At 37.0% G+C, this 22,774-nt stretch overlaps 1 protein-coding gene across 5 annotated transcripts in view; it reads right to left on the reverse strand.

Moving 5' to 3' along the window:
• The window catches only part of DCTN6 (dynactin subunit 6), a 41,949-nt gene that overhangs the window by 6,643 nt on the left and 12,532 nt on the right, over positions 1-22,774 (reverse strand). For 4 of the 5 annotated variants that reach the window (XM_079140261.1, XM_079140265.1, XM_079140264.1 and 1 more), the window contains 5 exons: positions 18,548-18,653; positions 17,102-17,190; positions 16,091-16,138; positions 14,919-15,061; positions 12,890-13,340 (listed from right to left, as the gene is read on the reverse strand). In XM_079140261.1, coding sequence (XP_078996387.1) covers positions 13,242-13,340; positions 14,919-15,061; positions 16,091-16,138; positions 17,102-17,190; positions 18,548-18,653 — 485 coding nt within the window. In that variant the 3' untranslated portion in view covers positions 12,890-13,241. Of the gene's footprint in view, positions 1-12,889; positions 13,341-14,918; positions 15,062-16,090; positions 16,139-17,101; positions 17,191-18,547; positions 18,654-22,774 lie in introns of those variants that run through there. The other variant, XM_079140262.1, reaches the window with a different exon arrangement.

Raw genomic sequence — 22,774 nt, forward strand, 5'->3', positions numbered from 1 at the left:
ATTGGTCAGATGTCAGTGGGACTCTGTGATATTGCAGATTTCCTCTATTGGCTTATAGTGTCCCTGTAGTTTTCCCGTGTATCACCTCCCAGCCTTCAGTAACCTGAAGTCTTGGAGTAACTTGATAATGCAGTGCTTCCGAAGAAAGCTGCCCCTAGTCTGCTACTGGTTCTAGGGCTTGGAGCTGGCTCTGTGTGGAAAGGCTCTCACTGGGGGGCCTGCTCCGAGAAGCTGGCCGTGTGGGAGAAGCCCACTGCTGGAGTGTGCAGGGCTGCCTGGGGAAGACTCTAGCTGCCTTGCCCTACTCTAATAAGCCTCCCGAATCCGGGCCTGCTGCCCGGGCTGAGCTTCACCGAGTGGGGGAGACTTACCCTGTGGCTCTGTTTTAGTCCGAGTGTCTCAATGCCTCCCCTTCTTGAATCCTGGGTTCTGGAGTGAGTGGAGATGCAGTCACCCTCTAGTCCGCCATCTTGGATCACCGGAAAGTTAAATTTTTCAGAGATTGTGATGACTGGTTTGGGGTGCTGATGCACAGCCCAGGTTGAGGACCAATGAGCTGATGGTTTCCACAAACTTCTCATTAATCTGGGTATAACCCTTCTGTGAGGTCCCAGGTAAATGAGGCTCTAGACCAGACTCATTGGAGCTGAAGGAGGTGTTCACTCCTGCCCTCTATCATGAATATTGGATAATAGGGTATGAGTCTCTTCATTACTACACCCAAGTCCGTCTGCTTGCTGCTTTAAAGTTAAGACTCAGGAGACAAGAGTTGGTGGGAACGAATTAGGTTTATGTAGTGGCTGACCCCCTGAGAAAATGCAGGGAGCTATTGTCCTCCCAAAACAGAAAATCTGAGAGAACTCAGGTATGAGAAAGGAACTTTATAGGGAAGGAAAATAGGTGCAGGGGGCAATGGGCAGGGAGACTACATATTACATGGGATCTTTTGGCATCGAGGGCGTGTGTTTCTATTTTTCTGGCTGGAACATCACAACCAACCTCAACTTTGACCTTCAGGGGCTGGTCCATAATTCTTTAGATGAACATATTTCTTTTTCTGCTAGTTAAATATCATGGCAATTTACATGCTTTTTGTTCATTGACGTACAGAACTAGAGAGTAAGAAGGGATGTTACACATTCTGATGTAATCTGTAGGTTACCAAATGTCCTGGGTTCTGTGACTCTAAAGAAAAGTTGCTGATTAGAAAATTCCTTTAAAAAGGAATAGCTAACCTTTCAGTCAATCATTAAGAACCAGATTAGGAAAGAAGAACAAAAGGGCACAGGAGAAAAATTTTAACTTACTAGGCAACTTCAGCTAGAGAGTCATCTGTAGCACAGGTAGTAGGACCTGTGTAGACGGTGTGACCTCCAAAATCAGAGATTTTTAAAGTCAACTAAAAGTACATGAAGTTAGAGGTTTTATTAGTTTTCCCTCCATTGCATCCTGTATGTATTCATTTGAGCAGATTCCCCACCAAGTTTTCCACATTCCCTGTTAGATTATTGGATATTGAAAAATAAATTTCATCCTCTAAGAATCTTCATTAAATTCATTTTTTAAAAAAGTACGACTCTCATAGCACTCATGGAAATGCTAGAGGGTTAATGAAATAAAACATATAAGGGATTCACCTTGTTAAATAAAAATTACAGTTGACCATTATTTTGGACTAAAATCCTGCACTAAGCCCCAGTGGTGCCAACTAAAAATCAAAGTGGTGTCTGTATTGGTTTGGATCTGAAATGTTCCCCAAAGGTCATGTGCTAAAGGCACAGTCACCAGCCTGTGGTACTATTGGGAGGTGATGCAACTTTTATAAGGTGGGGTCTAGTGGAAGGAAGTGAGGTCACTGGGGGTGTGCCCTTGAAGGGGATAGTAGGACCCTGGCCTATTCTCTCTCTTTCCCAGTGACCATGATGTATGTTGTTTCTTCTGCCATGTGCTTCTTCCATGATTTGTTGCCTTACCACAGGCTCAAAGGCAACAAGGCCAAGGGACCATGGATTAAAACCTCTAAAACAATGAAACCAAACAAATCTTTCCTCATTTTAGGCCGATTTTCTCAAGTATTTTGTCATAGCAATAGGAAGTTGTCATGTAGCAGTTTCATTTATCAAGCTGAAACTAAGCTGTTCATCTGACCTGAGAAATCAGGATTAGAGAGATAATAGTCAATTTTCCCAGTCTTTTTTCTTTTCTTGTGTTGGGGGTTGAACCCAGGGCTTTGAACATGCTAGGAAAATGCTCTAAACCGAGTTATACCCACAGTCACCAAACAGCATGATGACTAAGTTGCCTTTGCTTTATTTCTTACACAAAAAATAGCCTGATGTTAACCAATCTATTATTTTTCTACTATACTACCCCCACCTTTCAGGGAAAGTAACTTTGAAATAACCAATTCTCTTTTTGTTCTTTTGTTTTTGCTTTCTTTAGGCTTTTCTGTCTGTAAATCCAACTTCTTTGGCTCAGGTCATAGGAATACTCATTGCTATGTTTTATGGAATGAAGTGTTGCCTGATTCTAAAATGGAAAACGAAGCCAATTAAGATCTTTAAATTGCTGTAGTTTTGTCCTTTGACCACCTCTTAGATGTATAGTTGATCCAATCAGTAGATCAATAGTGACAACTTTTAAGATAAATATTCACAGAAGGACCATTAAAAAAAAAAAAATCTAACTTGAGTGTGTGGGAGTGGTGGAGATTGTGGAGAGAATCAGAAACTGTAATACATGAAATGATACAAATCCTCAAAATTTGGCTTGCAACAAAGAGAAAAGGCCTGGATCAAAATATTGGAGACTTTGATGTAAAAGTAAGATCACTGTGTTTAAATCTTCTCAATTACTGTTTCCTAGGAACAGAGAATATTTTCAGATTCTAGAGTCTAATATAAGTGAAAATTTCCTGAAATACAAGCATACTTAAAAAAGCAATTCCTAGCTGGGTGTGGTGGTGCACACCTGTAATCCCAGCTGCTTGGGAGGCTGAGGCTGGAAGAGCACAGGTTTGAAGACAGCCTCAGCACTTAGTGAGGCCGTGAGCAATCTAGTGAGACTCTGTCTCAAAATAAAAAGTAAAAGGGCTGGGATGTAGCTCAGTGGTTAAGTGTCTTTGGGTCCAACCTTGGTACCAAAAATAAATAAGTAAACAAACAAACAAAGATAACAAAAGGGCACAAGAGAACAATTTAACCCACTGGGCAGCTTCAGCAGGAGAGTCATCTCTAACTGTGACCAGGGCCTATAATAGCAGCATCTGGGGAAGCTGAGGCAGGAGAATTGCAAGTTGGAGGTCAGCTTTAGCCACTTAGTAAGGCCCTGGCCCAAGAATAAAATAAGGCTGGGGATGTAGCTCAGTGGCACAGTGCCCCTGTGTTCAATCCCCAGCACTGAAAAACAACAAACAAAACAGAGCATATCCTCTTTAAATGAGTGGAAATGAGCAGGGTAGGAGATGTTGCTGGTATGTCTTTCGCCCCTGCCTCTGCTGAGTTGCCTCAGCTCACACTCAGGAACAACAGTGAGGTTTACTATACAGGATCTCTGTGACATTGATGGGATTAGCAGATTCTCCATCCTGGGAGCTTTGAATCAGGACTGTGAGATGCTGTTTAGTCACCCAGCAGGTCAATGAAGGGAGGACACAGAAACTAAGGATTGAGGGCAAGTGCCCTGGGGCTTGCGCATGCATAAGCAATGAATGCTGGTTTTCCAAGAGACCAACAGACCAGGCAAATGTGAGAGAAGAAAGCAATGGAAGCTGACTGCTGGCTTCCTGGCCCCATCCTCTGTGGGGCCAGTTAAACTCCATGGCTTTGGGATTCCATTAGCTATCTCAAGAGCCTTCCAGGAAAGTCTTTTTGCTTAAGCTGGTTTGAAGTAGTGGTTTTATCTCATGACCCAAAAAGTCTTAATTAGGAAAAATGGTAACCAGAACAAAAATGCATGACTTAATCAAATAATTAACATGGAGAAAGAAATGTAAATGGAACAAGCATTAAGAATGTATTAGTCATTTTTCCCTGCCGAAAATTTTTTAGAGTTGTCCTTTTTTGGCATTTTGGGAGTAGTAATGGTCAGAATTCTTTAAGAAATTCATGGAAGTTATAGGCTTTCTCTTCAGAAGATGTGCACCTCCCCCCCACACACATTTTATGTATAATCCAGGGCAAGTACTTGGTGTTTTGAGCTTTAATATATGTACACATATGCCTGCTATTCTCATTCTATCTTTCATTTAGACCCTAAGCTTCTTACTAAAGGATAAAGTTGTTACTTAGTAAATTTTCTTTAGTTCCTTTACCTGGTGGCTCAGTTAATATTATTCAATGAAATTCTTAACTGTCAAATTGTAGGATGTGCATTTTCCTGTTTCTACCATTAAAATATAGTACTATGTAGAAGCAGTTGAAATTTTATTAATAAATTGTCCATAATTAGTTGACCCCAAAGAATGAGTTTAACCTTGTGAACATTACTAAAATCCTTTTTGAATGTACACCATGATCCATGCCCAAACATAGTAAATGTCCTATTAAGGGGACTAAGTATTTCACATTGAAACTAACCTTTTCTGTACTTTTTTTTTTTTTTAAGCATTGCATTACTTTTTTTTAACCTTTATTTAATTTATTTACTTGTTTTTATGTGGTGCTGAGGATTGAACCCAGTGCCTCACGCATGCTAAGCAATCGCTCTACCATTGAGTTACAACTGCAGCCTCTATAGACTACCTTTTTTTGTCTCTATTGAATTTGTATTATCAAAGAAGGGCCCAAGTAGATATGGAAGTCAGGGTGTCTTGCTTGAATCCAGGCTCTGCTACCCACCATATATCCTTGGGCAAGTTGTTTAATCCTGGACTAGATTTTCTCACAGGTAAATGAGGTTAAGAGCTGTACTTAATCATAAGGGTTTTGTGAGGTTTCTGTAAGATAATCCACTAGGAAAACACCCAGCACCCAGGAAGAAACTAACAAACGTTAACTTATTATCTACATGAATTTACATAGACACTCTTGACCCTCTTGATTCTCCTCCCTTGCAGTAGCCAGAAGTGTTGGGCCAGAAAAGTGCTTACTACACCAGCAAAGCAGGGTCCCACAAAGTGGAGGCACATTTTTGATATTTTTGTTTCGGTTAGGGCACACAGTTTCTGCAAGTAACAGGCAACCCAGCTCACATTTGCTTAAACATTCAGAAAATGTCTTATGTATCTATGAAAGTCTAGAATTAGGTTCTAAAAGATGGACTCAGCCTCATCTTGAAGCATCTATATTTTTTCTATCTTTTCCTTCTGCTGCTTTCCCTCATGGTGGTAAGGTAACTGCCAGCAGCAAACAGGCAGCATGTTCTCCTGTTCATATCCAGTAGAAGGAGGAAAATCTCTTTCCTCCTATAAGATATAAGTTCTTCCCTTAGCTTGTTTTAGGCAAAATTTAAGTTACATATGCACTTGTGAACCAGTGAAAGGTCAAATATTCATTGGAATGGACTGATTAAGCTTAATCCATGGATTGAGTGGATAGTTGGACAAAACTGAGAATCTATTAGGAAGGGAGAAGTTGGATGCTATGGTCTGAATATCTGCTGAAATCCTGCCTCCCCAAGGGGATGGTATTAGGAGGTGGGGCCTTTAGAAAATGCTTAGGTCATGAGGGTGGAACCCTCATGAGTGGGCTTAGTGCCTTTATAAAAGAGCCCATGGGAGTTGTTTGCTGAAGGTGCCCTTATGAGCCAGGAAGCTACCCTCACCAGACATTGGATCTCCTGGTGTCTTGATCTTAGACTTCTCAACTACCAGAAATGTGGGAAATAAATTTCTAATAAACCACTCACTTATGATATTTTTTAATAGCAGCCCCAAAGGATTATGACAGGGAGGGCGGAGTCTTGGATTTCATCTAATGTGACTCTTTTTTGCAAAACTGTAATACAGGGAGGGGCCTCCTATGTGGCAGAAATGGGAGGATACTTTAGCAGAATATCATTTACAGCATGAAAGCTTTCTCTCTTCATATTTTATAATTTTTTTTTGAGGCATAGGGGACTGGGGATTGAGCCCAGGGATGCTTTGCCACTGAGCTACACCCTTAGACCTTTTTGACACAGGATATAAGTTGCTGAGGGTCTTGCTAAGTTGTTGAGGCTGGCTTTGAACTTGTGATTTACCTGCCTTAGCCTCCTGAGTCACTGAGATAACAGTGCATGGCTCTCTTCATATTTTAGAATTTAAAACTAAGATGCACTTGATTTTGTTATGCGGCACAAGTAAAATTTATTATTTTTGTTTTTCAGTGCTTGAGATTGAACCTGGGACTTTGCACATGCTAGGCAAGTGCTCTACCATCCCTAAATCTAATAACTTACTTATAATTTAGTAAAGAGCTTTCAGTTCTTCTCGTTACATTATCATAAAGCTTAAACATAAAGAATGCCTTTTGGGATCTGGTGTGGGCCATTCTTCTGATTACAAAGGATATGAAGACCATGGCAAAGCTTTCCTGGCCACAGGGGAAACCCTCAGTCACAATCTTCCCTTTTGTGCTGTAATCATTTAAGCACAAATTATAACACATCCACAACTGTGCCAGCTCGCATTAATAAAAAAGAAACATTTTAGGCACAGTTATGGGATAAGTTGAAAGATTTGGTACCATTTTGTCAACTAACAGGTCTAGATACAGTAAAGGTGATCAAGTTCTAAGCTGGGGGTGTAGTTCAGTGGTAGAGAGCTTGTCTTGCGTATGTGGGCTGTAGATTCCATCCCCAGCATGGCCAAAAAAAAAAAAAAAAAGATTAAATTCTAAAAATCTGTTCTATTAAAATCAAGCACATCTACTTCAGCAATAAGGGACTCTAAGATGCTATCTTCATGAAAGTGAGGTTATTCTTTTGAAAGTATACATAAGTCACAGAGGAAAGATTGAGGGCTTGGGCCCATTTTGCTGTTCCTCCATTTGGCAGATCTGAAGCTGTAATGTAGAAGTCTTGCTTCCTTATGCAGACAGAATCTGTAGTGAGTTAAATGGGAAAGTCAGCTTTCCAGAACAGGAATTCATGAAATGATAATATATATCATCAAAATTTTATTTTAAATTTAAAACAGAAACAATAAAACATTCACCCATCATTCCTTTGATGTCAAGCTAAAAACTTGGAGTGTGGTACTGCTGATGGGACCACTTGTAAGACATCTACTAACATAGCAAGAGTCATTATCAATTTCAGTTTCAGTGGATGAAGGACTCAAAACAATTGTGAAGCAAAATGAGAACAAAAGCCTTCTATATTTTGGTGCTCCCTCCTCCTTTGCTCAAACTTTCAGTGTTTTGTCCACAGCTAATTCCATAACATTTAAAAAAGTCTTTATCATGTCTTTCCCAAGCACTCAACTTCGTTTCATAAAGATTATAGCTCTTTTCACAATCATAATTGTTTGATTTTGGTACTATTGAATTAAATTATGTAATTGCTAACTACTAATTGCATAAACAAGGTTGGGAACAAATATAATTAACTTTTGGAAAGCATACGATGCAGATGCAGGGTGAGATGTGATTGGCCCACCAGGGCGTAGGTTACTGACTAGTTGTGAAAATCAGGTGGCCTTGAGCATCAGACAGTATTTTTCATGCGGAGCAGAGACTGGTTCAAAGGTCTGAGCCATACAGGTAGCGAAGGAATGTTAAGCTGGTTTAACCAGTGGAAAATCTAAATTCAGGGACTTTGCACCACTCAAACTCACATGAAAGAAAGAAGTTTTGCTGAAATCCTAATGAGAGAAATGCTAATAAGGAAGATTTGACCAAACCATTCTTTGCTAGGTATCAGTGGAACTAATCATGCTTCTCTGTGGGAGGTCAAAATTCTTGCACCTCTCCTTGAATGTATTTAGTGTGACAAGACTAGTCTCAACAATTGCTCTAAAATATTTAAATATGTCACTCTTTGAAAGAGGCAGGAGAAAAGCTGTTCTTACTTTATGTTTAGTAAAGTATTCAAGTCTAAAGTGTTCCTAAAATGGGTCAGATTACTAAGGGTAATAAAAGTCTCCAAGAGCAGGGTGTTTGCCAGCCAGTAGTGGGAGAACCATGCTGTACATTGGTGCCCTCTTGTGGTGAAGCTGCAGTAGAAATTACAAAGCTTTAAAACAAAAGCATGGGAAAGAAATCCACATTTACCTTTATTAATGGTGGACTGCATGCTAAGAGTTAGTTCCCAGAATGCCAAAAGTAGTGGTGTTTGAGGGTGGACTATGAAATTAGAAGTGTTTTTTTTCCCCACTTCCTGAGTTGTTTAAAATGAAATTGAATCACTTTTACCAGTGAAAAACAAAACACCACTGCATATTACCACCATAGTTAATTAGTAATAACAAGCAGACCCAGTAAAGCTTTGGAAAGAATGACCTGGATCCTGCGCGTGGAATCCCTGTTTGGGTATTTTAAAATTGAATACAGTAGATCAAGTAATTCTTTTTTTTAAAAAATTTCCCTATTTTGTCTCATGCAGATTAAGAATTTAAAGATTATGAAGAGTGGAAGACAGGTAAATCTATACCTGTTTTCTTAATTAGTATTTGGAAGCTCTATCTTAAAAAAAGTTTAAAAAAATTTCCAACAAGGCAACACAGAATATGGCTCAGATCATGAACTTTGGACCCCAAATGCCACTTATGAGCTGAGACACCTTGGACAGTTACTTAACCTCTCTAGGCCTCAATTTCCACATCTATAAAATAGGGATAGTATTATCTACTTGATTAAAAGAATTAAAGAAGTTAATGCATATTTAATTAGTTATGTATAAACTGCTATTATTTATTTATTTATTTATTTATTTTGGCACTTGTGATTGAACCCAGGGGTGCTCTACCACTGAGCTGTACCCATAGTCCTTTTTATTTTTCATTTTGTAACAGGGTCTTGCTACATTTCCCAGGATAGCCTCAAACTTGTGATCCTCCTGCTTCAGCCTCCCAGGTCACTGGGATTACAGTCATGTGCCACTGTACCTTGTGTAAAAACTATTTTTAACAATGCCTAGTATGTATGTGATAAGTTCTATGCAAGTTTAATAAATAAATACAATTAAAAAAAAAAAGTCAGAGTTGACTAAGTATCTCTACCTTAAGGGTTAGTAATAGTTATTGTACTATTCTCTCACTCAATATTCTTATCCTTCAATAATAATAATTCCTATTGTTTAGACAAATTAAACTGATGTTTAATGAAATTTACATTATATTTAAGAGTATTTCTAAGATAGGTGTGATAAAATTAAAAAAAAAAAAAAAATCTGGGCCAGGTGCCTCTTGGTCCCAGCTATGGCGAGGCTGAGGCAGGAGGATCACAAGTTCCAGGTCAATCTGATCAGCTTAGTGAGATCTTGTCTCAAAAAATAAAAAAGTGTTGTAGATGTAGCTGGGTGGTAGAGCACCTGTCTAATTTGTACAAAAAAAGTTTGATCCCCAGAACTGAAAAATTTTTTTTTGGTATTTGTCCCTATTCCTGGCATAGAGCTCCTCAACTCTTTGAAATTTGCTTTTTTTTTTTTTTTTTTAATGCTAATAGGAACCGGAGACTAGTGTTGGAACACTCAGTTCTGCCTTACCAACTCCAGGGAAGGTATAGGAGCTGGAGATAGGATAAGAATTCTTAGACACCGGTTGGTGAATGTGCTCATGTGCTGAGAGGATGGTGTGCTTCAAAGAAATGGAAGCTCCATGCCATTTCCAACCCCAACCCTTTCATTTGGCTGTTCCTGAGTTGGATTCTTTATAATTAATTTGTAATCCTAAGTATACCACCTTCCCAAGTTCTTTAAGTTGTTCTAGAAAATTATTGAACTTGAAAGAGTGATCATGGGAACTCCTAAATTTGGAGTTTGCTGGGCAGCGGTATGAGTTGCATGCCCATTTGCTGCTGGCAAATAATGTAGGGACAGTCTTCTGGGCCCTTCATCTGTGGAGCCTGGGTCACCTCCAGATAGTTAGAAGCAAACTGTTGGACATCTAGCTGGTGCTGGAAAATTGGTTGTTGATGTTGTAAAAGACTCATTTTGTCAGAAAACAATAGAGCTTCAAGGTGGTCATAAGATGAAGACATTTGATGACGGCATGTGTTGTTCCATTAATTAATCAGTTGTGTGTTCCAAAGGCATCTTCCTCAGTGTGGAGACCCTCTAAGAGATTCTGACAGTGTGCAGGGAGGAATCCAGCTGTAAATGGATGTGTGTGTATATGCTGATGATTTTAAAATATGCACATGAATTCTTTGATTCCCCTCCCTTTGTAAAATGGACTTAGTGACTCACTTCTAACAACCAAATTAAATGGTATTGATGGTGTGCAACTTTAGAGACCAAGTCATAGAAGGCACTGTAGTGTCTTCTTTCTTGGATAACTAGGTTCTGGAGGATTCTCAGGTAGCCTGTGGAGAGGCTCACATGGTGAGGAACTGAGGCATACTGTGGACAACCATTTGAGACAGCCATTCTGGAAGTGAAATCTACAACCTCAGGGCAAGGCTTCTGATGACTGCAGCTCTGGTTGACAGTTTTGAATTCAGTCTCAAGAGAGACACAAAGCACAGCCACAAGTAAAGCCACTCATAGATTACTTTTATTTTGGAGACAGGGGTCTTGTGTTGCCTAGACTGGTATCCAACTTTTGGGCTCAAGTAATTCTCCTGCCTCAGCCTCCCAAATTGCTGGGACTACAGTCCTGCACCACCACATCCAGCATATCACTGGTTCTTGATTCACAGAAATTATGTGAGATAATAATGTGTTTGTTGTTGTAAGTTATTATGTCTTGGGGTAATTTGATACATAGCATAATAACTAGTGTGTTTTTTAGATGAAGGAAAGCAACTTTTATAGACTTGACACTACTCAGTCAGTGTAAAATCCATCTTGGTCTGAAATCCAGGTGCCAAATTGCCTTCAGATGCTATGAAAAAAAATGGTTTCTTTCTTTTCTCTGCCCAGTGGCTATCTTGTGTCAGAAGCATATCAGGGTGTCCTACCATTTAGTTTATTTGTCTAGAATATCTGTGATGAAGTTTGAGAGCTGTCTCAGTGAGTGACAGCCGCTCAAGTCATGTAGTCTGGCTATGGAGAAACTCTAGAGTGAAGTATGTAATAATCTATCTGGACTTTTTGGTTCTTTGCCATAATGGGTCTGAAACTATACTTTAAGAATATTCAGAAACTCATAAACTATATTGACAGACCAAGTGGGGAAAAACTCACACAAACTAAATCCACACAAGATGAATATAGAAATCAGAGAGGTCCTCTAAATTTCCTATATGTAGAATTGAATTTAGGTACCTTATATTTTCTAAATAATAGTATGAAGGCCATATTTACAAAGAGAAGGTTGTTCAGCGAAGCTTGCAATTAGTCAAAAGAAGTGGTAAGTCTTGAGGTGTGTTATCCCCAAGTCTCAGTGTGTACTGATAAACTGGTCTTACTATAAATAGACAGAACCTCTGGTCACTGAATTGCTCACATCTCCTGGATGCAGGACCTCCTCTTCATGGATAACAGTGCACACTGTCATATTTTATTTCTCCAAGACCTGTTTTGGTAAGTTCACTATTTGTGTTCATATTTTCCTTCCTCAAATGAGTTAACATTCCTTAATAGCTAACAGAATACCTGGTAGACACCGAAGCTTTTATCACTGTTTTGTTTTTTTTTCAATGATGGGATCAAACTCAGGCCTTGTGCATGCTGGGCCAGTGCTCTACCACTGAGTGCCACCTGCAGCCCTACATGGTGATTCAGGAAGTCTGAAAAGTCTACCAAGTCCTTAGGAGATGTCTCACTGTTGCCCTCATGTACTAGCTGTAGTTTGGAGAGGCCATTTATGTAGCTTATCAGAGAACAGTTTAGAACCATGATAGGATTTCAAAGGCAGTTTTGTAATTTCTGATCTTTTCCCAGGACCAGCAAAATTATGACTTGATCTTCAGGGGTTGAGAAGTAAATGATAGTTATCAAAAATTGAGCTTTAATGCAATGTTCTCCTTTTTTCAAAAGCTCTATGTTCAGTTCATTACAGTATGGTTCTCCAATTTGAGTCATGACTATTCTTATCAAAATCAAGTCATTTATATTAGGAACAATTAGGCTAATTTGTACTATTAGTTTCAGAAATTAAAAAACACAGTTGTCTCTATCCATAACTACAATTAAATTTTGAGAACAAAATCTTAAGTCTTTTTATCTTAGTATTATCTCTTTTTTCCCCTATGGATTCAAAACTTGAAAAGTGTGTTCTATTAAACGTATGCACCTGAATTATTCAAAAAATTTGAGGGGTTGGGAGTGTGGCTTGATGATAGAGTATATGCTTAACTATAGGAGGCTCTGGGCTCAATCCCCAGCATCAAAAACAAAACAAAAATTAGGATTTACAATAAAATTCTCAAAATTTTGCCTACCATCTAATTAAATGTTACAACAAATTCAATAACTAGTGATTATTACTATGTCAAAATAATTTCATAAAAATTTCAAAATCTTAGTTTTATTGTCCTCAGAAACTCAGGAATATCACTGAGTGGTCTTTTATTTGTCATCTTAGTCAGACAGCATTCTTTCTGAATTTATATTCTGTTGAAGACATCTTTCCCTGATTTGCTGAAAAGAAAAAAAATTTTTTTCTTAAAAACAAAGTGAAGTCTAAACTAATTCAATAGCTGCTGAAATTTCATTTGAAACTTAAACAGCTACAAATCCACAAGAGGAAAAGGTAAGTAAACACATTAGCTTAATGCATCATAAAAATTAATAATAAAAATTAAGATACCTCTTTTGGGAAGATTAATGCAAGTAGCCAAACTGATTGAAGCAGATTCACTAAAAACTCTGTCACCAGCAGTTTTTATTTAGTTTAGTATATGCTAGAGTGTAATTACATGACCACTTGCCATTTCTGTAGTCTTTTACATAATCAATTTGTGGCTAACATTTTATATAACAAAAGAAAAAATGAATCTGTAAATTATCAGAAAGGAGCAAAGGCATAGGAAAATAATACATTTTATATAAATTATAAAGGACAGTTACAATGGAAATCCATTACTTTCCTCTCTCAGTTTTATCAAACAAAGTCAACACACATTATTATGTGAGCTGCTAATAAGAATGTACAAACACTGTGGCCCTTTCAAAAGACAGTAGTCAAAGAAAGAACGTTATCTTGATATACACTATTCTCAGTTCTTAACTGGAGTCGAGCTTCCTTTCATAGTCTTCTTTAGGTGGTGATAATTTGGCAAGATTTTCATCAAGAAATCCAACTGTAGTGTCTGGGGCTAAAAAGAAGATAATTAAGAATGACTGGCAGAAAGCAAAGTCAAGAATATTAGATAGAAATGGTTCCTCTTAGGTCAGAGAATGATAGGTGATTTTTACTGACTTATTTCTTACCTTTCTTTATTTGTGTTTTTAAAATATATAATAAAAATATATTAAGTTTGGTAACAAGAAAAAGGCAAATGATTTTATACATAAAAATATACGGAAATATGCTTCTAAACTGGCTTTTGTAGATTATATATATCCTAGCTTCTAAAAAGCAAAAGGGTGCCAATTAGAGAAAACCACCTAAGTAAAACACCCATAGTATATTGCTTTCCACACAGATAAGACACAGTCATTGATCTTTACTCTTCAAATGGCGCACTGCCCAAACTGAATGTAAAACTCACTTGGGGTACTTGTGAAAAATATAGATTTTTAGGTCTGTGCCTAGACACTGTGCTTCAATAAGTCTGGGGAATATGTTTTTAATAAAGACCTCTATTTAATCCTTATAATCAGTGAAATTTGGAAAATAGTCTTTTACAACAAACCTTAAACTACAGATATTCTTGCTTACTTAAGTCTAATTTCCTTTTCCCAACTCCTGCTTCATTTCTGTTTTAATCAATTTTGCTGTTACATAGAAAGATTGTAAAAAAAAAATACTGATTTTTTCTTTTTAGTTTACAGAAGTAATAGTTGCTTACAATAATAATGCCAAACATTACAAAAATTGAGTAACCCAGAAAGAATTAAATAAGAGTTTTAATATTTGATAAAAATATGTCTAAGAATCAGAGGCAAAGCAATAAATGTCTTGAAAATATTTTCTTTGCAGGCAGGAAAAGGAGACTAGGTAACTAAAGAAATACATATTGAGTATATCAAGCAATGAGGCTCAAAATTTCAATCTAAATGTCTTATGTTCAAAGAAGATCCCAGAGGTCTTATCTTTTTCATCTTCTATTCTAACATTAAGCTCCAAATATATATTCTGGTTTATTAAGAAAATATCCAAACACACTAGCCTATTCATAAGCTGTTTTTATAATCAAGCTATGTTATGCTAAACTCAGACAGATCCAAGTTAGATGCCTAGTATTAAATTTGGTAGGGCCATTCCTTTGGTAGTGCCTTGAAGATTGATATTTTAGGAGTGAATCAATATGGTCTGTAAGGTTTGATGATGCATCTTCAGTGAAAATGCTAAGACCAGGAATAGCAACTCTGGATTTTCTTTTCCTCACAATCAATTTGTCATTGTCATCCATATATAGTATACACACACACACACGCACACAGAGGATAGTAACCTAAACACTCAATGATTAAGCTGCAAATAAATCCAAGTTTCTTAGGAATGTTTCTCTGATGTTTTATTGTATTCTTTTGCTTTTTTTTGGTGGTGGGGATCAAACTCAGGGTCTCATGCATGTTAAGCATGCACTCAACTCACTGAGCTACACCCCAGTTCCTAATAATTTGCTTTTAAAATGAATTTGTTGCCCATGAAGACAACTAGTTGGTGTTTTGGGAGGGTTAGCAGCCCTAGAAGGAACTCTTTTTTTATGCAGAGGTTGTTCTAGTACCTGTGGTCGCTCAGTTTGCACTCGACGAAGACAGTCTGCACCATAGATCACTGTATTCTCAGGGATGACTTCAAAAGTATTTAGGTTGCAACAAGCCCCAATGATGCAACCACTTGTCAATATTACATTTCTGCCTACATATGCTGTAGCAAAAACAGGAAAGATTGCAACTTAAGGCATTATGTAACACTTTTTGTTGCATTTACAACTCTTTTTTTTTTTTTTCTTTCTGAGATTTAGGTATAAAAATGAAACTGATCTTGAGACAAAAAATAAAGAAAATGCTTCAATTCAGAGTTTGAATAGACAACACAGAGGAAGACAATGCAAAACAGTGCCAGATGAATTCAAAACAGAACTCTGCTGCTGACTAGTTGTGTGGCCTTGGGCATGCCAATGGTCTTTGAGCTCAAGTTTACTATAATATGGAGAGACTTCACAGTTGACTTCAAGCATCCAAAAAAAAAAAGTCCTAAGCACATGTTTGACACATAGTAAGTTTATAATAAATAAAGAATGCCAATGATGACAATAATTGGTAATCCAAATTAAAATTAAGAACAATAAGTAGGTTAACAAAAAGTGTGACCTTATTTTAAAAAAGAAGTATTTTTTTCCCCATGCCATTCAGGACCAAAAAATATAAACCAATGTTTTTAAAGAAGTGTCACTTTTCAGGTTCTTTCTGCACCTTTGTGGGACAAGCTCTTGGAGCTGATTCCCAGCAGTGCTGGTGACTTGAACCAGTTTTAGAGAGTAGATGATATTTGTTTTGATTGGAGGAAGAGTAGTTCTGAAACGTAAGAAAGAAACTTGCTCAAGTAACTGATTTTTTTCTTTAGTTCTATGATTACGTTAGTCAACTAAAATACCATCCCATACCAGGATTTAATAGAAATCTTTTTCAAATCTTTCAATGGAATTTTATGGTTTAATCCAATTCCAACCTAAAAATACATTGCAGACTTTTAATTTTAATGTATTTAACCACATTATCAAATAACTACATAACTAAATTAGGTTCTTTTGAGGTAAAGAATTAGTTTGACAATGACTTTAGTTCACTTCCAAGCATACCACCTTGTTATAGTTTGTACTTTGGTTGTTTCCCAGGACATGACAAAGAGAAAGGAGGTAATCCCTTTAACAATCAAACTCTGAACATAGCTTACCTTTTGATTCGATGACATTATTATCCCCCATTTTCATGGCTTGGGAATCTGTGAGCTTCAGTTAAGTAAATACTATAAATATGTTCATCCCTTTTCTCCCCACTTACACAATATGTCCTTAATTGCACTGAAGCACGGAGGCATGGGAAGGACTTTGTAGGTTCTCCCTTGCCAGAAATCTTTGCTTAGAGAAATCTGTAATAAAGTTTTAATCCTTAAGTATAAGTTTCTCTAGGTATAAATAAATGACTCCTATTTTTTTTAAAGAGCCTTGATTTTATATTTTCACAATTATTTTAAGAAAATCAAAACTATCCATTACCCAGTCACTGAAATGCTGTTGACAGTGTTATATGTTTTGCTGACATCATGGAAAAGTTTTTCTATCTTTTCAGAGTATAAGACAAAGCAAAAGAACTGGTAGCACCCTGGGAGAAAAGAAATAACACATACAGAATGAAATATTATCACCTCTGCCCACCATATTTTTGAATCAGACAACATATGATCTATCTAAAATGATACAGGAACAAAATTGACAAAGGTGTTATTCTTAAATCAGGACAGAAGCCAGGATTACTATTTCTGTGTCCATTGCCATTTAGTTATTGCTGCTTGACAATAAGTTATAGTTCCAGCAAAAGGACTTTCAAAATGCTGAGCTAAAGATGTATGCTTGTGTGTCAGAAAATGGCATAAGTATTTATTCTATTGAGTTAGTCAACAGAACAGGAAATATTTTTTTTCTTTTTTTGCAGTGCTGAGGGTCAAACCTCACACAGGCTAGGCATGTGTGTTCTACCACTGAGCTACAGACAATCCCAACCCCAGAAAAGATTTTTTAACATACTACAAATATGTCTGTACAAAGAACAAGGTGATGTACTCTTAAAAATGTAATCATAATATATATTATAAATATATTTAATAGCTAAATCCTGATAATTTCTATAGGAAGAGATCTGGGTACCAAAGGACATCTGGGAATAATGGTAGATTAGTAAAGGATACAACAGCCAACTTCAAACACATTGTTGGTGCCAATGATCATAGGTTTGGGTTCTGGATCTTCAGTGTCAGGGGTAATATTATCTGGATGACTATAAAAAGAAGAGATAGATCATAAAAAACCAGTAACAATAAACTGTTTTCCTTTCATTTTAGAATTTGGGTTAATTCTCTTAATTTTACTTGCATCAAGCTTAAAATATATATCAGTTATTTCTTGGTCCAAGTGAATCATTTCCCCTTTATGTTAAAGAAGGTTTGATTTTTAGTTGATCAGAAATGTACGCAGTGGGACGGTCTTCCTTTATTTCTTAAACTCAGAATTCAGAGGGCCTTTTCTAGACCAAGGTAAAAAAAAAAAAAGGAGGCTGACTCGACTTTTAGCCTGTTAAATTAGAATCAAAATCATGCCTAACTTGAGACTTTTCTATTTTTATTAATCATTCAAGATTGTAAAATATAAATAGATATGCACGTAAAATAATTATTTTATGATATTAGTTAGTTGAAATATTTCGAAGACAAAATACTTGTGCTCTTAGAGTAGGAAACCATTTTAAAAACTGTTTTATCTCTGACAGTTGAGTTACTACAGGATGTTGCTTTTGTTAACTGACTTACATTGAAGGTGTTAAATGTATTTTAAAGAGAAACTGCTTAATATACTAAAAAACTCCCAAATCCTAAGTAAGCATTCAGACAAATCAGTCTTTTTATCACAGTTAAATATTTTTCTAAGGTCTTTCTTACAAATTCCATACATTGTTGTTATAAATTAGGTGTAACCTTGAATATCCTGCCAAAATTTTATCTAGAAAGACATACTAATGCTTATGAAAATTTAATGGGTTAGTTCACCTATGATCACATACATGTTGTAATATTTTATTATCTGTTTATCTTTAGGATGGCAAATTTTTCATCTGTAACTCTGGGTATTACCATACAGAACATGGGAAAACATACAGCTGAGTTAAGCTCACATTTTTTGGGCATGAATAACATTTCTGTCAGAATCAAGAAACCCAACCAAACTCTTCATAGCACCTCAAGGTTAGAGGTGCTCAGGAAGAGTTTGCTTAAGAGAAGGATGAGAAAATGATACAACAGGGGAAGGTCACTGGACCCAGAGGTGAAGATTCTAGTCAGCCATTCATCAGTAAGCTCCTCACCCTGGGCAAGTCTTTTCTCTACCTAGTTTTTGGGTTTCTCATTTACTTTTGTTGAAAAAGATCCTTAATGTTTCTCTAGTTCTAAAACAGTGGGCATTCCAAATGTCAGCTGTAATTTTTAATTTTTTTTTTTTTTGCAGTGTTGGTGACTGAACCCAGGGCCTTAAGCATGTTAGGCCAGTGCTCTATGGGTGAGCTACAGCCTAGTCCCAAAAATTTATATTGATGAAAACTGTTACAGGTGGTGCTTAGTTCACATTATCTATAAAAGTCTTACGCATTTATGATGAGGGCCTGTTCTTCTATCAGGTTACCTTCACCAATCACTATTGGCCCAGCTTCAGCAATAATTCGTGCTTTGGGGTGAATCACCGTCCTTGGTCCTGTTAAAAAATCATTTGAGAAGAAATTATCAGTAGAGACCATGCTTCCAACAAGGGGTGTGAGGTGACCAAGGGTGGTTATCGTAGTTAGTGCCAGATCTCAAGTCAAGGTAAATGAAAGAGTACAGGAATGAAAGCCAGACAGCTCTGGCTCAACCTCCATTTTGAAGCATCTGTGATCTAGCCAGGAAACTTGGGTGATGAGACAGCAATCTTGTAGGGTTGTTGTATGGGTTAGATGACACAATGGTGGAGACAAGGTATGTGCCATATAGGTGGCAATAAAAAGTAATTCCCTTCCTTCCTGTCTCTCAAAAAGGTGAGGCTCTCTGCTTATGATGTGGTGCTTTCTTGTGCTAGTGCTCCAAAGGATTCATTTTATTACTTATCACAGATTAAGAGGAGATGTGAGTGGACAGAAGTCAAAAAATATGGGATGTAACCTTAGCTTTGTCACTATCCTGACATACCCACTGGAAGGAGGCAGAGCTTCTGTTGTCTGATCTTGGATATGATTTTGACTGGTTAAAGTAGAATAGGTGAAAGGGAGAGAGGAGTCACAGGGTAAACACTGAAGTCCAAAGACTCTGGTGCAGGGAGACCTGAGTGATACCTCTGAATTCAAATCAAGGGGAACAAGGAGGGGCCTTATCACATACACTTCAAGAGCAGGACAGTGGCGGTATTTCACCCCTAATGAGGAATCCTGATTCTGGAATGCTAGCACACTCCCCTCCCCCAGCTTTTATCTACCCACAGGTCTCATGTTCTGGTGATAACCAAATTACTGATGAGAAAACATATCCTCCCCTCAGCCTGTCTCCAACACCCTTCCCACTCACCCCTCAATATCAAGACTACACCTATTGGTAAACAACTGGATAAGGAGTGACTGACTCTGAAAGTAGGGGAGGGTGGACAGAGGATTCACAGAGGGTGGGGAGAGGGTCAGGAAGGTGACCCTGTCCAGGAAGTCTAGTATTCAATTGTTAATTAAAAAATCATTATCTGTTTGTGGTATGTAAGATGCAGCACTATATATTACAGGGAATCAAAAAATGAACACATGCTGGAGTGGGGCTCAGAGGTAGAATGTATGCTTGGCATGTATGAGGCCCTGAGTTTGGATCCCTAGCACCAAACAAACAAACAAACAAAAAGAACATATGCTATTTTTGCCCCTTTGAACTTGTTATCTTGAAAACTGGGAATGCTTAACACACTTACAGATGTATTAAACTAAATAAGGACATGTTCCTGGTGCCCAGAGAATGAGAAGGAGCCTCAGTGCAGCTTATTCTTTTTTCTGATAATGAAGAACTGCAGGGATTGATAAAGAGGTTGGGAGGCCAAAACAGGATGCATGTTCCAAGACACACTATCTGGTAAGAGAGCATAAGCGTGGCCTTGATATTTCTCTGTCACGTCAAATATAAAATTTCCAAATTCTCCTACTTAGCATAAAAGATGAGATCCCTGGGAAGTTTCTCAAGTTGACCATGAGTGTGAACCTGTGTGCTTTTCTTCCCTTATAAATACTTCCCCCTGCCATATAAGTACACAGATATAATCTATACACACATTTATTTTCTTACATATATAATTTTATTAAATATAACTATTTTCCAAAACAAAAATAAGAGTGGTATTATTTCATATTTCTGCAAATATTTTTAGTCCCCTTTTTCATTAGAGCATCATAATATATATAATTGGGTTCTTTGTGACAAAAATCAGACATGCAAGGAATTTGATTTTGAGTCCCATCCTCTTTTCTTCCCCTCCAATTTCCCCATTTTCCCTCCTCAATGCTATTAAATTTCCTTTCTTCTACATAGGCATAAAAGTGAAATTCCCTGTTATCTTTACATATGAATATAACATGATTTGTTAAATTCATTTATCTTCCCATTTCCCTTTCTCCCTCCCTGTCATTCTCTTATATCTACTCCACTGATCTTCCCTATAACTTTATGATATCTGATCCCCTTTATTTATCTATAGAAGAAATAGATGACCATTGTCAAAAACTCAAACAAAGTAAGGTAAAATGTGAAAGGTTCTGTCACACTTATTTGATTTCCTAGAGGCAAATTTTTTTAAAAAATCGGGGTATATTATTTCAGACTAAATACTACTATATATTTCAGATCTGTAAATATCACTCTATGTAAGCTATATCCCATTCAAAAATTCAAAAATAAATGTAACTTGTAGAAAAACTATGTATTACAAGCACATACTTTGCTAAAGTAAACATGTAAACATATCTAGGTATTCTTTTTAATGGGTGTAAGGTTATCTCACATCATATTAATATACCACAATTTACTTAACTGATTCCTTAATAATGGGCATTTAGACATTATAAACCTTTGAAGGAGAGGTGCTAAATACTGCTAACACCAACAGTGAATTTCTTTGAAATAAGACATTCCTAAGTCTTCCAGCCATATAAGCCAATTAAAAGTTTGCACAGTACTAGATTTATATTTTACTTCAAAATGTTCCCTATTAATGGGAACCTATTTTAGGTTCTTTGTAATTAAAGCCACAGCCAGCACCCCACCCTTGTCTAGAAAGTCTAGACTCCAGGCTCTATCACTTAAGGGCTGTGTTTCCTCTCTCAAAGGTCACCCTTTTCATCTATAAAAGGATGAGATCCTACCTCACTGGGCTGAAACGTGGATTATATGAAAAAAAAAAAAAAAGTTTTAAAAGGAGATCATGGGAAGCTGATTCATAGTTGTTAAAAATGAGAAGTCTATCACTATTTTAGCTTACGACTAAGAGCTAACAAGTGACTTTTCAAAAAAAAAAAAATTTAATTCAGGTCCGAGAAACAAGTGTCTGCTTTCCTCCTTTATTAAGGTATAAAGACATACTTACTTTTAATCAAGGGGAGAAATTCCATACCTTATTATAGGATGATAAAAAGATTGGTAAAAAAGAGTGTTTTCTTTAAGCAGCTTTAAAGATCTTAAGACGAGAGGCAGAGATCACCATGGCTGTGATAGAAAGCAGATCTTTGACACTGCTAAATAAGTAGCCAGAGGCACTAGATATTCTGAGGGCTCTCAAACTGTAGCTTTTGATAAGCATCACTTGTAAAGAAATACTTCTGGATGTATTAATAAGCCACAGGTACCACTAAGACTTGTGTGTCTTTAGAAGTTCCTATAAAGTGTACTTCTGAAAACAATTAACATTTAAACTCTTCTCTTTCAAAAATTATGTAATACATGCTCATTATATTAAAAAATCCAAACAAATAAGCGCAAATTTAAAAAAATGAGACAAATCCAAGATGCCTTTTTCTTTTTTCTTTGGTGGTGTTAGGGACTGAACCCAGCGTCTGGGGCAGGCTAGTTAAGCTTTCTACTGAGCTACACCTCTCACTCCATAAGATGACATATACACTATTTTAAAACAAAGCTGAAGTCACTTTAATCAGGTGTTTTATTACTATTATTATTTTTATTATTATTAAGTTATATAATAGGTAACTGGAAAACTCTTAGTTATAAATCTGGGGGTCCTGTGAAGTAAAGCATAGCAGCAGCACAGGTGATCTCTGACTTAAGACGCCACCGCCATCTGCTGGCAGCATTGCCAAACTACAGATCCTGGTGTTCCATGGTTGAAAGAACTGCCCATTAAGCCCTTGAAGTTTTTTTTTTTTTTTTTTAAATTGGTTCTTTTTAGTTATGCATGACAGTAGAGTCCATTCTGATATAATTATACAAGCATGAAATGTATCTTATTCTAATTAGGACCCCAGTCTTGTGGATGTACATGATGGTGGGATTTACTGTGGTGCATTCATATACGTACATAGGAAAGTTATGTCAGATTCATTCCACTAACTTTCCTTTTCTTATTCCCCTTCCCATCCCTTCATTCTTCTTTGTCTAATACATAGGACTTCTATTCTTCCCCTCATTCTTCATACAATTTTACTTGCATTATATTGAAAAGTGGTTTGGGGGCACATTTGAAGTTATAATTTTGGGCATGCTTCCTTAAAATTATTATTTCTGGGCTGAGGATATAGCTTAGTTGGTAGAGTGCTTGCCATGCATGCACAAGGTCCTGGGTTCAATCTCCAGCACCAAAAAAAA

Source organism: Sciurus vulgaris, assembly GCF_902686455.1.
Source record: "Sciurus vulgaris genome assembly, chromosome: 5".
NCBI lineage: Eukaryota > Metazoa > Chordata > Mammalia > Rodentia > Sciuridae > Sciurus > Sciurus vulgaris.